At 46.8% G+C, this 14,744-nt stretch overlaps 5 protein-coding genes across 5 annotated transcripts; 3 read left to right on the top strand and 2 right to left on the bottom strand.

The window, feature by feature from the left end:
- Window positions 1-330: 330 nt before the first annotated feature.
- On the bottom strand, window positions 331-897 carry LY79DRAFT_594676 (uncharacterized protein; the record flags this gene model as incomplete). Its single annotated transcript, XM_060561711.1, has 1 exon — window positions 331-897. One exon carries the CDS (start codon window positions 895-897, stop codon window positions 331-333), a length of 567 nt encoding a protein of 188 aa, XP_060408013.1.
- Window positions 898-2,186: 1,289 nt separating this feature from the next.
- On the top strand, window positions 2,187-3,340 carry LY79DRAFT_584462 (uncharacterized protein; the record flags this gene model as incomplete). The annotated part of the gene is made up of 2 exons (XM_060560403.1): window positions 2,187-2,856; window positions 3,099-3,340. The coding sequence occupies 2 exons, from the start codon at window positions 2,187-2,189 to the stop codon at window positions 3,338-3,340; spliced, it is 912 nt and encodes a 303-aa protein (XP_060408012.1).
- A 1,389-nt stretch (window positions 3,341-4,729) lies between these two features.
- LY79DRAFT_653761 (uncharacterized protein) lies at window positions 4,730-5,320 on the bottom strand (the record flags this gene model as incomplete). Its single annotated transcript, XM_060562615.1, has 2 exons — window positions 4,892-5,320; window positions 4,730-4,832 (listed from the first exon to the last, which is right to left on the bottom strand). The coding sequence occupies exons 1-2, from the start codon at window positions 5,080-5,082 to the stop codon at window positions 4,730-4,732; spliced, it is 294 nt and encodes a 97-aa protein (XP_060408011.1). The 5' UTR covers window positions 5,083-5,320.
- Window positions 5,321-5,627: 307 nt separating this feature from the next.
- Window positions 5,628-6,764, top strand: LY79DRAFT_528021 (kinase-like domain-containing protein; the record flags this gene model as incomplete). The annotated part of the gene is made up of 4 exons (XM_060555985.1): window positions 5,628-5,728; window positions 5,793-6,067; window positions 6,130-6,350; window positions 6,405-6,764. The coding sequence occupies 4 exons, from the start codon at window positions 5,628-5,630 to the stop codon at window positions 6,762-6,764; spliced, it is 957 nt and encodes a 318-aa protein (XP_060408010.1).
- Window positions 6,765-10,156: 3,392 nt separating this feature from the next.
- Window positions 10,157-10,814, top strand: LY79DRAFT_584460 (uncharacterized protein; the record flags this gene model as incomplete). Its single annotated transcript, XM_060560402.1, is given in 3 exon segments — window positions 10,157-10,207; window positions 10,224-10,366; window positions 10,484-10,814. 3 exon segments carry the CDS (start codon window positions 10,157-10,159, stop codon window positions 10,812-10,814), a joined length of 525 nt encoding a protein of 174 aa, XP_060408009.1.
- Between the last annotated feature and the right edge of the window lie 3,930 nt (window positions 10,815-14,744).

Raw genomic sequence — 14,744 nt, 5'->3', positions numbered from 1 at the left:
CTCGCGTATATCCGTCCACTTCACCTGCATCCATATCTTGCGGAACAAAGGATGGTCATACAGGCAGGCAGGCGGGTGGGTGGGCGGGCATCTTTGTACAGTATGTCTCGCTCGCAGCGATATCAGATTTTATTTTCACGTCGGTGCAATGGAGTCATCCTATGCTAGATGTATTGCAAGTATGCAAAATGGACATGGACATACTGGGAGCTAACAGGGTAGCAATAGGTACGGTGTCTCTGTTAAAGTAGGTTCCCAAAACAAAATAAAACAGAATACATGGGTGTCACCGCTGGCTGATGAGCAGGATGTCTCCCCCCCCCTGCTGCCTCACAGCGTCCATTGTCTACGCTCCCACACCTCGCCGCACAGCCTCTCTATCCTCTCAGTGGCAACTGACCAAGACCGCAGGTGAGGCTGCACATCGTCAAGGAAAGCACACCGTGCCTCGTCGTCTAGAAGCATGTCGATGACAAACCAGGCGGCGCGCATCGTCCTCTCCGCACGTGTCTCAGGATCTTGGTCTTGGTTGGCGGTAGCAGCAGCAGCAGCAGTAGTGCGGACGCGCTTTCCGGCCTCTATAACCTCGCGTAGTACAGCGTCATAATAGCGTGTGCCAGGACGTGCCGAGTCTCTGGGCGGGTAGAAAGGCGGCGCCAGCGGGTCGAGCTCCAGCAGCTGGAATGGCATCGGCGCGTTGGACGGCTTATTCGGCTCCAGGGCTCGGAGGGCGTGGATGGCGGCGCAGATACGGACCGTCGTCGACGTGCTTGCTAGAGGGTGTCGGGGAGGAGGAGGAGGCGGTGGCGGGTAAGAGACCTTTTCATCGCCGCTTGGGCCAAAGTGAAAGCGGAAGCAGTAGACGGCAACGAGACACACGGCGATAACCGTAGCCATCTTTAGCACCGGCGAGCGAGTGGCCCCCTCCCTGCCTGGTGTTGAGTGATGTTCCCGTCTCGTGCTAAGCTCCAGCGGCAGATAGTACTCGTGACGACGGCGATATGACATGGCTGGAAATTGATTTCCTTGACTATGCATGGGAATACAGAATACAAACTCAAAAGACCTGACCTGAAAAGGGGACGGATATAATACATAGGGCTAGCCCAAACCAGACACGCATTTGGATATTCTTGGACAAGGAGAGAAACAGACAGAGCAGTTTACAATACAGCTGATCTAACAGGGTTCTACAGACCATGTCAAGAACATGGTGCATGCAGTGGGCGGCACGAGAGCAACCAGGTTAAGCGGCTAGCCAAGCCAGGCCAGGCATGACAGCAGTCCATCGGATGCCATCCATCTTGTGTCTATAAATGATGGACTCATCTCCGTACCATGTCATGTCTTATAATTCAAAGACAGGGGCCGTCGTTTGTCTAGTGTCCGCGCGCGCCTGTCTCATGTTGGATGCAACAGTTGTTACAATGGCCTAAACCACAGCCACATCTGCCAGATGTCCGTAATGGCCATCTCTCGTGTCATCTCTCGTCAGCGAGAGGATTCAGCCCAGCCGATGGATCGAATTTGCTACTTCGACGCCGTCTGTCCAGGGACCAGGCATCTGTGTTGTATCTGAACAACAATGCAACACTTACTGGATTTCAGATACTGACGATGATGCGCCCTTTGTCCTCTAAAGGAACGTCCTAGCGTTCAATACAACAAAAACATCATCAGGTACTAGCGATACTTGATTGTCTCGATCCCTGAAGCGCGGCGGTATATACTTGGCCTGTCCTCTTGCTAAACAACACCCTCTTAATCACTCCCTCTTTCTCTCCAGGTCATTCATTCCAAGTCTACTACATACACACATTGATTTAAAAGGCAGAGCAGCCAGCAAAACATATACACTTATATACACTTACAACATGCACACGGGAAGAGATGGACGTGGCTAGATGAAGAAGGATGCTGACTTTGAGTTGATCCTCGCCAAAGCCGAAGCCAAAGCTGCGGCCAGTGCCAAGAGGCGAGAGAAGAAGCGGCCGAGGAGCGGCGCGGGGGCGCATGGACAGAAGCCGACACCTGAAGCAACAGTCCAGCTCCGGGAGACATACGCCGTCGTCGTCGACGTCGTCGCCGCCGTAACATTGCGTCGCATTGTCAACGGGGCACTGTATGTGGTCAAGTCGCCCGTCGCCATCTGCCTCGCGAGATGCGTCGGGGTGTTGGTTGCCATCATGGCCTTGGTTAGCCTGTCTGGGGCCATACTCTGCTGGTGGCTCGATGGGCTGCAACAGATATCACTAGTGAGATATGCCATGTCTACATTCAAGTGGATCGTGAGTTGCTTCGGCGGGGGTTACGGTCTCGTTTCACAAGGCGTAGCAACATCACCTTCTGTCAGTCCCGCCAGCGTCTTGCCCACCAATGAACCGACTCCCACGATACGGGGAATCTTCCCACATGGTCATGACATTGAGGTGGGCGCCGGCTTCCTCTCCCGTATCCCCATCGACGTACAGAGTACAGTACACCACTACTATCGAGGACACGTGGCGGACTCGGCCGTCCACGAGGCTTTCTTGGGCGAGATGCAGGGCGGCGACGACAACGACGGATGGCCGCTATCCTGGCAAACGTTCTGGGACAGCGTTGCGACGACGCTCAAAGACATTGACAGCGCAGACAAGGCCTATGTTGAACGGGTTGCCGGATTCGCCTTGAAGGTCTTCAGGCGCATGTTAAGGCTGCGACGGGAGCTGATCGAGACACTAACTAGCGAGCTGGAGGCGATGCGACAACAGCGCGACCGGTCCACCGCTGCGTCCTGGCCGTTCTTGTCATTGTCGTCGTCGTCGTGGGGGGCCTTGGGGGCGTTATGGATTAAGCTGGCCAATATTTTGGGAGGTCTGCGGCGACTTGTGTCCGAATCATTGGGGGTATGGATGTGAAGGACGCAGGAAGACGGCCTGAGTCTGGCACAGCGACAAGTTCAGAAACGGGTGGAAGTATTCGCAAGCATCTTGAACGGGCTCTCTGACGTTATAGGGGATAGAAGCCTCGCCGTGGCGCAGCAGCATAGCCCAGTGCTCAAGAGGCGTCTGTGTATAGTCAGCAACATGTTAAGACATGCTGTGACTATTGGGGAGATGCGGATCGATCGGTGCCGGAGGTAGACCGGGGCCAGGGCCAGGGCCAAACGGCAGAGCCAGGGACACTATTCCAGTCGTCGTCTTCGTCGTCGTCATCGTTGGTCAAGGCTGGGCTTGGAGATGCAACACACCAGCTGCGGTACTACGGCGTCATTGGATCAGTACTGTGCTACGAATCAAGCCAAACATTAGCAGGCTTCAAGGCCATGGAACAAGCAGCTACGTGTTTTACGCATTAGATGGAAGGATACAAAAAAAGACGTGGCTGACCTGTCGGAACGGATTGCGTCGTGGAAGGCTAAGACAAACGACGACCAAGAAGCTGTCAGGGCGGAGTAGGAGCTTCTAGAACTAGTCAAGGCATTTGATTGTTTGCTCTGGGAGACATACTCGGATTGAGGCGGGCGCATGGCGAAGCGAGCGGGTGGGCGGGCGGGAAATGGAATTATGTTAGGACTATTAATATTAGTGATGTTTTTGTTGCTGTTATTGTCGTTAATACAAGATTAATGCCTACTTAAACCTTGTAAAAATTCCATTGTTTAAAAAACATATAGTAAGATAAAAAGATAGTGTTATAAAGACACTTTTTAGGTGGAAAAGAGCATAGGAAAACGGCTTAACTATCTACATGTAGTATTAGGTGGCCTAACGTAGAGAGGTATATATCTTTAAGTAGGTTACCTAGGCTAGAGTCATGTTATTGTGTTATTGTGTTATTGTGTTATTGTGTTATTGTGTTATTGTGTTATTGTGTTATTGTGTTATTGTGTTATTGTGTTATTGTGTTATTGTGTTATTGTGTTATTGTGTTATTGTGTTATTGTGTTATTATTCTATAACTACTTAACTACTATTAAACCCTTTTTAACTATAATTTTACTATAATATAGTTGTACTGTTAAATATAATAAAGTAAGTTTATATACTAGAAGTTTCTTTTAAAGTCTCTAATAAACTAAGTAAAATATAATAAGAAGAATAAGAAAGAGATAAATAAAGAAGAGGTAAATATTAGGATATTTATTACTAGTAGAAAGTAAAGCTAATCTAAGGTTATATAACTAACCTTAGTAGCTTACTTACTTATACCTCTATAAATATCTATAGTAGCTAATAACTTTCAACTTCTTTGTTATTATACTTTTTTATATTAATAGGTCCTTAAGCTCTGTCCTAGTGGGGATAGATTTGAATACTAGTCACGATATGTCTTAATACTCTACAAGAACACTAGCCTTTGACATAAGTCTACGTATACAAAAACTATCTACTTCTTTTCATAAGGAAGAGTTTTGTGGTGTCTACTAACTCCAAAGTCTTGAGATTGACCTTGGGCTGAACTTCACTACCTTGTCTAGATAGCTTCCAGCCTACATGAAATCGCTAGATGACTAAAGCATACCAGCCTTGACAATCATGGCTAAGAAGAAGAAAACAAAGGCAACTGTTTATTAAAGGCCTACTAGCGACAGCGTGAGTTTACACATCGGATTCAAGGCGTCATAGAAGCTTTAAGTACTATTTTTCTGTAAAATTGTTGAACATTCTAGCCTAGTATACTTCTATCCCAGTTTTTACATTCACCTATTAGTACCCTCCACCATCCAGACTGTGGTATATCTTGACTAAGGGTAGACATGCTTAGTCCTAATATGCTCTCCTTTCTCATCCTGATAAACAGTGGTGTAGTGAGGATACGAATCTTTCTTGCTGGGATGCTCAGTTTCACTAAAGTCTATGTCAATGCTTGACGCATGTTTAGATATACAAGTAAGAAAGAAACTCGCGTCATGATAGCAGTCGTAGCACCAGTAGGCACATCTGCCGTTTCCATGGCTTTACTGAATGTCTCCTGCACGTCCGTTGCAAGGTAGGAACGTGTCCAAGAGTCGGTTTGGGTTGCGTACTTGACAGTGATAGAACGGCCACCGTTCATAATTGTCTTGATCCTCGAACTACTGATCACCTTGTTGGCCATGTCAGATACTGTTCAAAATTTAAAGTTGGATAACAAAGGGATAATTCTAAATGAATCAAGGCCATTTTTCTGGGTAATTAACGATCGCTAGTATTTATGGACAGCAAGAAGGATACGATTGGTGATGAGAATTGGTGATGAGAATTGGTGATGAGAATTGGTGATAAGAATAGGCGATGACTGCAAGGGATTGGCGGGGCTGGCTGGCGCCTAAGCCCATGGTCCAGGGGTCTTTACACTATCTGTTGAATCTTATGTTCAAGGGATGAAGCCTAATGCAGAAAGGTGGGACATCAGGCTTTGTCCCCAGCCCGCATCCCTGTGCCGCCCCCGGTCTGTCGCAGCGGATGAACCTAAGTCCGAGCCTTGGCTGACGTAATAGCGCATCGTATGATTAAAAAGAGTTTTGAGCGGCAGTAACAGAACATACAAGATGACACTGACTAGCTGTCTCCTACCTTTCAACTATTTCTACATCCATGCTTTTCAGAAATTTTATTGGCTACACACCTTTAAGCCGTCTTGCCCATCGCAAGGGCATCAGGATGGTATCCACCGTAGTGGGCGAATCCGGTCGCGTTTATGTCAAAGGCGAAGTGCTTCAGCGTCATCATAAGGACCATAACCTCAGCATCTTCAAAGCTGAGTACGTCTTGAATTTCATGCACTCGTCTCACAACCTAGAGGCCTTACTGATCTATTTCACTTAGCTCCGAAAATGAGTCTTTTGTCGTCAAGCAAGTGCCAAGAACATTTTACAATCTGTCTCTACGTCTCGTTGCCGAGTTTGCAGGCTCCCGCCGGCTTCGAATGCACACCGACTGTAACCAAAAAGAAGGCGTTCTAGTGTATCCTTATTATAGAAGCACCCTGCTTTCATTGATCCAGGACAGTCCGGATTTTCCTACGCTAGAACGAAAGAAAATCCTACAAGGCACAGGAGAAGCAATACGAGAGCTTCACAGCAAAGGCTGGATACACAGCGGTATGTTCTGCAAAACAAATATTGCGACCGTATACGTCTAACCAATCAATCTATTTTACCAGATGTAAAGCCTGATAATATATTAGTCAATTGGACTTGCGATGACCAGGGCAATAAATCAGTCACTGATGTTGCACTAGGCGATTTTGATATTGCTTACAAGTTGGAAGATGAACAGTTTCGTCAGACCCCTTATGCAATAGGTAACGCGATGTGGCGAAGCCCAGAGGGACAAACCGGAATAGTGACCAAGGCGTCAGATGTGTTCTCGTTTGGACTGGTGGTGGGTACATTACAGTCAGATACTGTAAAGGTTCTTGCTAAGTTCTATTTACAGTGTATATACGCTCTGGGGGGCGGTGACCTCCTCCTCCTAAACGACTATGAAGAACTCGTAAAGAGCCGCACTACCGCAGAACAGGAGATACTAACTCGGCATTTTTCCTATTTCGGAACAGTACCGGAAGGGCTCTTTGAGCAGATTAACAACGAAAATTGGCGTCGCGCTTTGGAGGCAGCTTCAGCAGTGGCTGATGAGGCAGTGAAGGAACAGCCTGGATTAAGATTCGAACACTGGGGTGCCGAGCTTGGTCCTGAGGCACAGGATATGATATCTGGAATGACAAGCCTGGATCCTACAACAAGAACAACAATCGACCAAGTTGTGACGCATCGATGGTGGCAAGAAACCACTTAAACAGCTATTTGTATCATTGTAAGAGTGGGAGCAAGCAATCAATCCAGAACCCATGCCTCTAAGTCAGGATCTATATCATTCACTAGCTCGCTATTGTATGCAATGTTCCAATCAAGTTCGTGGGCTGCCCACCATTCATTTCCAGTTGTCGACGCTTCATTGCCGCCTTCGACATATGGAACAATTGACCAAGCAGGACCAAAAATTGACAGCATACCGTGAGGACCTTCATGTCCTCGCTGAAACATAGCCAATTCGCTATCAGATAGGAATTCTGCAGCAGGCTTCCCCTGCCCTGTCTTGCCAGTGGAAGCTCCTAAGGTATCGACGGTGCTACCACAACTGAAGTTCTCTGGTAGCGCCGGCCGACTTTGACAAGCTTGTTTGTGCCGGTTGCCCAGTTCTTGATTTAACGCCACTGTCAAACGCATACTCATTTCTGCCTTTTTCTTCTTAAAGACGTCGAGTTGGTGACGCTCGTCTTTAGTAATCAGACGGTGTGTACCGAATTTCTTTTCGCACGACTTATTCCAATGTGCAGAAAGCGCTCCCAAATTCCCTTTCGATTTGAAACAGCATGGGCATTTGAGGCTTGCAGCCTCTGAGTCTGTACAATCTAATCCCGACACACATTAGCCATATTCAAACGTTTAGGAACCAACCATTACTTACGGGTAAAGAAATGCCGTAGTAGGTTGGCTTTAGTCGAGTATTGTTTCTTGTTTCCACAACGTGGATATGGACAGATGTGATCAAGCTTACTCTCTGCCTGCCGATTACCATAATCTTTATCATCTTCGACTGATGCCCGGCGTTTCCTCTTGTTCGAAAAGGTAGAGGGTGTAAAAGCTTGTTCCCCCAGATAGGATGACACAAGGTGCTCTACAAGCCTTTCCGCATCGCCGCACGGCGCAAGGCAGTTAGGACAAGCCCAAGTCGACATTCGTATATGCGGGAGCGTGTGTGGTGCTTAGCAGTATAATTGAATTTAGAGGTCTTTCAGTTGGGCGATCTCAACATCCTGCGTCATTCCAGTTGGAAAAGCAACAGCAATATATTAGTGCGTATCCTCGTGGGAAGCCATGCCGCCGCTTGTGCATTGTTGCTTGTTTTAATTAAATGCAACCTGACTGTGTAACAATTACTGCAGCAAACTTGCAGTCATCACATCTGAGGTAGGTGCAGAAAGAGCCGCGCGGCTAACAACGGCAAGTAGCGACTTTGAAAATGCGAAAGGAGGGATTGCTAAGGGGGATCGATGGGTAGCGGTTAGAGGTACTTTGATGACTCAAATGCTGCCCCGCAAAGTGTCTGCCGGTTAACCGCTACCGATATATCTCCTATTGTTGACGGCCAAACTCTAAAGACTTTTCTTCTGGGTTTGCCCACCTTTGGTATGTAGTGCTGGGGGCTGCTGTGCTCGTTGGCCAATGAACACTCAAGGTGGCCGCCCGTTGTCGAGGTTAAAAGCCCTCAACGCAGCCTTGGCGAGACCTTGGACATATCCAAACGGGCACTTCTCCAATGGTGAACCTAGAAGAAAGTCCGCTGTGTTCCTTCCGCTACTGCAGGAATGTCATGGGTAGAGGAGGGCATGAGCCATTGCCAAGGATAGGCAAAAGAGCCTAGGTGCAGAAATGGCGAAGAACGGTTCATCCAATCACCATAGAGGGCGTATCGCAATTGCGGGAATTTCAGACCAACAAGTCTGGTCTCTAGCAAGGTAACCGCGCTTTGCACACAACCACCAATCAGATCGTTCGCAAAGTCACGCAATAATATCCGGAACTACCAACACAGGGAGGGTTACGTTCAAATGCTCAGAATCAGCCCATTTTCCTGCCCTGTACGCACGATTCGAGGACGCTCCTCCCTTCCATTACATGTTTTCGAGCGATATATACGTAGTATTCACTTTTTATATAGATAAGTATAAAAGTTATTAGATTAACCTAAATAACTTATTACTAGTAAATTATTAGATAATTAGCTATAGATCTACTTAGGATTTATAGTAATAAGTTAATTATTTACTAACTAACCTATCATAGTTATCTTTTTTTTAATAATAAAGACTATATTTACCTTAATTATCTATTGATTACTACTAATATATATAGTTAAGTATTCTATTATATCTCTAGCGTAACTAATAGATATAAACCTCTTCTGTTTAATAAAGAAGAAGATACTTATATAAAGAGTAATAAAGATAAAGACATAGGGATATCATTCTTTATATCTACTGTATTCTTTAGCTTTCCTATGATAAAGAGGCCTACTGTATTATTATTACTATATAACTAGTTAACTAGTTACTTTTTTACAAGAGATAATATATATAGTGACAGTAATAACAAGGTTACTAACGTAGAAATTTTTATATTTTATAAGGAATATTTAGTAATAACCTTCTATAGTAATAAATATCTAATGATATATTAATATAGCTTATGTAAAACTACTAAGATCTACTTTAAGTAGTGTAATATAACGCGCTAGACCTATCTTAGGTTACTTATATTTATTTTAGCGGTTAGTAAACTTAGAAGTAATCCTAGTATAGAAGGTCAGTGTTTAAACTTATAAACAAAGGAACAATATAGTCTGCTGTAAGCTGTATAATTAGTGATAGGCTTGCTGAAACGTGTTTGACCTCTTGGTGGAATACAGAAAGAATTTACTCTGGGCCACTCTTGTTTAAGAGACATTAATTCAGTTAGTCTAGCGAAATAGATTAACCCTCAACGCTTTTGCTGATTTGAATTAGATTGAGTGCAGCGGTAGTTTGGCCGGCGTTTTTCTGAGGAGACCAAGGCTTGTTGGACTTGACCTAGTTTTCGCGGGAAGGAATGGTATCTTTGTTGTAGAAGTCAGGTTAAGTGTTAGTTTGGTAGAATGCCTTGGCGCGACCAACATTCTCCATAAAGAAAAATCAATCTACGTCGGCGAAGATGACTTGTTGAAGGGAGGTAGTCTCAGGCGACTCAATTCCACGCTTCTTTGCCTCGTTGCGCAATACTGTTAGAACAGCCTAGTGGGAGTCGCTGTACTTAACACTCTTGTCGCTAATAGATTTGGTCTTCTCAAGGAAGCGTTCCTCTCCACTGTAAATAGTTATAGCACAGAGATAATCTTTAAAGTGAAGGCTATAACTGTTCTTTATACTAGTAAACTTGTTAGAGAAATACTTCTAGTATTCTACGTTATTTAATAGAGCTTTATTAGTAAGGTTAGATATAATGTAAAATTGCATGTTGACAGAATGTAAATAAAGAGAATAGAGGGTAATGGCTAGCAACCCTGCTGATATTTATCCAAGAAATGGCCAGCCGCTAATGGTGTTAATGTAAGTTGCGCGGTGAAGAAAGGGTAAACAATATGAGAAAGAAATGGGTAAACAACAGGATGAGACAAAAATAATCGTAGGCAGAAACACCATTGTAAGTGACCCTGTAGCCCCAGCTTTGGTTCAAGTTTTGTCGCGCCGCCTCCCTCATCTCCGCCTCGGACGCCTACCGGCTGTCTGCCGCCGCCACCAGCACCAGTGCTCCCACGGCCCCCGACCCCCAACACCCGCGAGCTCGTCCAGGCGCTCAACAGTATATTGCTTTTTTCCTTTTAATGCTCTACATGCAAGCGTAGATCCAATTCATAGTTGTGAGATCCTACAGGTAACTACTGTATATATGCACATAACGCTAACAGCATAATGACAGAGCTGGTACCACAGATAGCCTCTTGTGCGCCGTTGGTGGCGTCCTCCGTGGGAGGCACCGAGTTTCATTCGGCGGCCTAATCGCGTGTCAGCTTGGTTGCACTCCCCGACTTGCCAGAAAGCGCGCGGTCGAAGCCATTGCTAGCACTGCTGGCGCCACCATGGGCCTGCCTCCTTCCAAGAAGCGTCAGACTGCTGCTGCTGCCGCTGCCGCCGCCGCCACTGCTGCCAACGAGGCTGACATGAAGGCGCACGATAAGGAGGAGGAGATGGAAAAGGAGGTCGAGACTGGCCGTTACGCAAGTGGCAGGAGGGCTTATTTCTCCCCCTAATGGGGCAGTTGTCGCCGCTCAATCAGACGCCAATTTCAGAGCGGTGCAGGCGCAGGGATGAGGCCGCGGGGTTGGACGAGGGGACTTTGTGAGGAGGCTATGTAGAGGGAGAAGAGGAACAGGAAGGAAAGAGGGACAACACAGCGGCGTATATTGCCTTGTGTTGTGGGCAAGAGACTAAGCTGAGCGTCTTGTTGCAGGTTGGGTGTTATTGCGCATGACGCCCACAAGTGTGGGCATCTGGCTACGCGACTCCCAGACTACATATCGAAGGGGGCGGCTGCTGTCTAAACGAGCAAGGTAGGTACCTGCGTACCTAGATACCTACCTACTTACCTACCTACCTACCTAGGTAGGTAACTTCCTGCTTTAAGTTATCAACAAGGCAACAACCACCTGTTCTTTCCCAATCCCTAAGCCCCTAGCCTAATGACACAATGTTTTTGCGTCGGCGGAAAAGAACAACAAACCGTTGTATTATTAACTCGCTGTGTTCCATGGGCACAAAGCTTCTTCGACCTCCGGCATCGTCACCTCGACTGTATACGGAAAAGCTCACCATGCCTCCCATGATTGATTCCTCCATGCGGCGGCTCCAGCAGCGGTCAAGACCTATCAATACTGAGAGCACATGGGGTCCACGATATTCGGGAGCTGCACGACATTTGTTGGCAACAACCCGCCATGATAGTAACTGTTAAATCGACCATCAGGGTCATGACGTCACGCCTTCACGACGCAGTCATGACGTGGACAAGATTCAAACACCTCGTTCGCAATCCCGCATCAACCCCGTTACGATGCCCCTTTCAACCATTTAGCCTACCATAGCTCCCAGTCGGACAAGGATCTTTGTGCTCTTCTCACAATTACTTTACCAAACATGATGGCGGTTTCGTCACGCCCATATCGGTTCCTGTAGGTATCAATCACCTCTCGCCTTTCCCCTCTCACAAAAACACCTGGGTACCCATGTTTACTATAACTAACAGACACCTGCCACATTTGTCCAGCCGCTCATTCAAACAGCATCGCTAGCTACTCCACTCAACCATAAACCCGGCATCGTCCTCCATACACGCATCGTCTCCGTATCACTAGCAAGCAGCATTCTTTTCGACATGGCTACGAAACACCTTATCCGATGGGACCATCATCGACGGGGCTGCCGACGCCGCTAATAAATACAATCCCTGACACCGTGTCCGTGTCACCTTCTAGTAGCTGAGTATGAAAATGGGAAGAGGTGGACAAGGCCGGAGGCGCAAGAGACCAGGGTATGTGGCGATGACGGCACGAAATCATCTCGACGGCGGCTGCAGGGCCAAGGACGGGGAGGTAGGGCAGCCTAGGTTTTGAGTTGGTTCGGGCAGCTCAGGCTTTGGAATATCACTTGCGTCTCGTTACACTCCTAATGTCAGCCGAGAATGCCTGCCTGCCAGTCTTCCGTCTCATGGCAGCTAAACCTAGACACAAAGTCGTAACCGCGTCTTGCATAGAAGAAGATGCTATCATTCATCTCCTTAACGCGCTCTCCTCTAAGGCTTTATTCAGACAAGAAGAGGTTAGGCTCAACTTGGAAATCCTGATTCTGAAGATGCCAACCATGTAGAGCCTGGCCCAGAGGCAGTAGGCGACAACGAAGCCCGCGTGGGAGAGGCAGGTAGTTGAATTCTTTGACTTTTTCTTCTTCTTCTTCTTCTTCTTCTTCTTCTTCTTCTTCTTCTTCTTTGACGTCTCATGGGAGGCAGACCAGCTCGGTAAGCTGCGGTAGTACCTCCTTCAATAGCCTATCCTATGGATTCCTGTCGCAGGCTCACATGAATGTCAGACAACTCAAACAAGCTGTCTTGGCCTAGAATCAAGCTCCAGCGCCTCTTTCCCATAGCATCATGACGAAAGACTAGACACTTCCTGTAAACTCGAAATTCTATTTAACAGAACCTCCGTTCTGCTTGCAATACTTTGGAGCCGTCATTTCCTTGTTAGCCCTTTTCGAGTCAGCGGTTAACACCAAGTACAAAAACCTCACCTTGGCACCTAGCTTCTGTTCATGCCACAATAGCTATTAAACCAACTTAATGTAGCCCAAGATTATATTTCTTTTCTTCTCATCACAAACTTTTTTTTAGGGCGTCAGTTAGTTGTCTAACGCACTGAGCTTCTCTAATAGTAATTAATTGATTGTCTGTGAAGCCGCATGGCAGAACCACACCTCATCTTAGTCCGATCTTTTGCGCTGCCTGCACAAACCTTTTTTCAACTACCGTCGTCTTGATCAAACAAGTTGGCGGAGTTTGAGTAATTATACAGGCGGTGCATCTCAAGAGCCAGGAGCACCAGAGCAATAGGAAAGAAATCCGCCGAAACACCCTCATCCCCTTATGACCAACCACACTCGACCTCCTGCACCGCCATCGGCAATAATACGCCCCGTCATTGTTATTAGCCATCACGCCTATCTCTCTCCGTTTTTCTAACGTCGTTGTCAATGCCGAAAGCAGTAGGGTCCCAGTAGTAGGGTTTTGAACTTAGAGCGCCAGCAGAATTTGTTGTTTTCCTTCCCTTACAACGGTCACAGAAAATAGCATCTCTAAGCAACAAACATCCAGAAAGAACATAGACGCCAACGTAACTCAAAGACTCTCCACACCCCATCATTACTCCGACGCAGGCATGTTTATTCCAGCTAGCTGTTGCCTCCACGATGACTTCCGCGGCTGGCGGCTGATTCTTGTCACCACCAGCATCATCATCATCATTATCTGCCACTACTGCCGCGTGCTTTCCTTGCTTCTCTCTCTCCACTTTCGATAACTGATAACTATTTGGTCGCTATGCTGGACAGTCACTGACCGAGATCCCGTTTTGCCGGTTGACGCATGAGCAAACTTGCTGCTGTTGCTACAACAAGTTGCATCCCGCTTCCTTTCGTCTGTAAGCTTATGTCTCCAAGTTCGGCGTACCTGTTGATGGAATGATGATGCCTAGATGCTGGGGCGTCTAGGTAGTATAGCCGTAGGGAACAAAGAAACCCGAGCTTGTATTACCAAGTAACTACATACCACGCATTATCATAAAGTAGAAGTAGGGTGGTTGGGCTGTTACTAGATCCTGCCTTTATAACCGGAGATTAGCAGGTTGGGTTTCCTGTAATTTTTCTCGACTAGTAGTTTGCCTTACAGGCTGTGACTATCTACAACGTTTTGATAAGTTATATACAATGTCTTGTTGAAGCATTCCCTTTCTATGTTTTATTACCTAGCGGGTGCTATAACATCTTGGAACGCAGGACGTTATTGAGATTTTGCAATCAAGAATTGCAACGGCGGCAAAAGGGGTTGTGTTTAATTAAGGCATTAGTCTCCCATAATTGAATCCAGAATAGGACAAATATACCTATACTAAGAACACGTAACCTATAGAACAGGTAGAGAAAAGCTCGTCAAGGGAGGGTCTGGTCGAGGTTGAGTTGGTCATCAAACTCTGCAACAGGGTAGTAGATGTCCCTGTTACGTTCGTTATTATCAGCAGCAAACCCTCGCTCAGCGCCACCAACCTCTCGAGAGTTGTTCAACAGAGAGGCTACTGACTGCTAGTCCCCTTCCTCAGTGTTCCAAAGCTCAAGCATCCAAGTATCTATGTGCCCTTATGTTCACAAACAACGCTTCTCATGTTCCATCCGCTCTGTTTGGAGCAGAGCATGTCAACGGCTCCAGTTATATTCGCAGTGAATCCTGGCCGTTTCCTCCTTATTGGTCTTCTGACAGCTATGTTAAACCTGTGTTGATCTGTCAAATGTGGCGGGCATGGAAGCATCCTCGGCCACTGGTGTATGGGAGCCAGAAGCTAGAAAAAGCAGGATGAATTATCCGATCAACTCACATCAGTTAATTGCCCCATCTGCGCGGCCACAACTCGTTGACTTGT

The sequence above is a fragment of the Colletotrichum navitas genome (genome assembly GCF_030913465.1).
Source record: "Colletotrichum navitas strain CBS 125086 chromosome Unknown LY79scaffold_122, whole genome shotgun sequence".
In the NCBI taxonomy this organism is placed as follows: domain Eukaryota; kingdom Fungi; phylum Ascomycota; class Sordariomycetes; order Glomerellales; family Glomerellaceae; genus Colletotrichum; species Colletotrichum navitas.
This window is presented reverse-complemented; position numbering and strand designations above follow the sequence as displayed.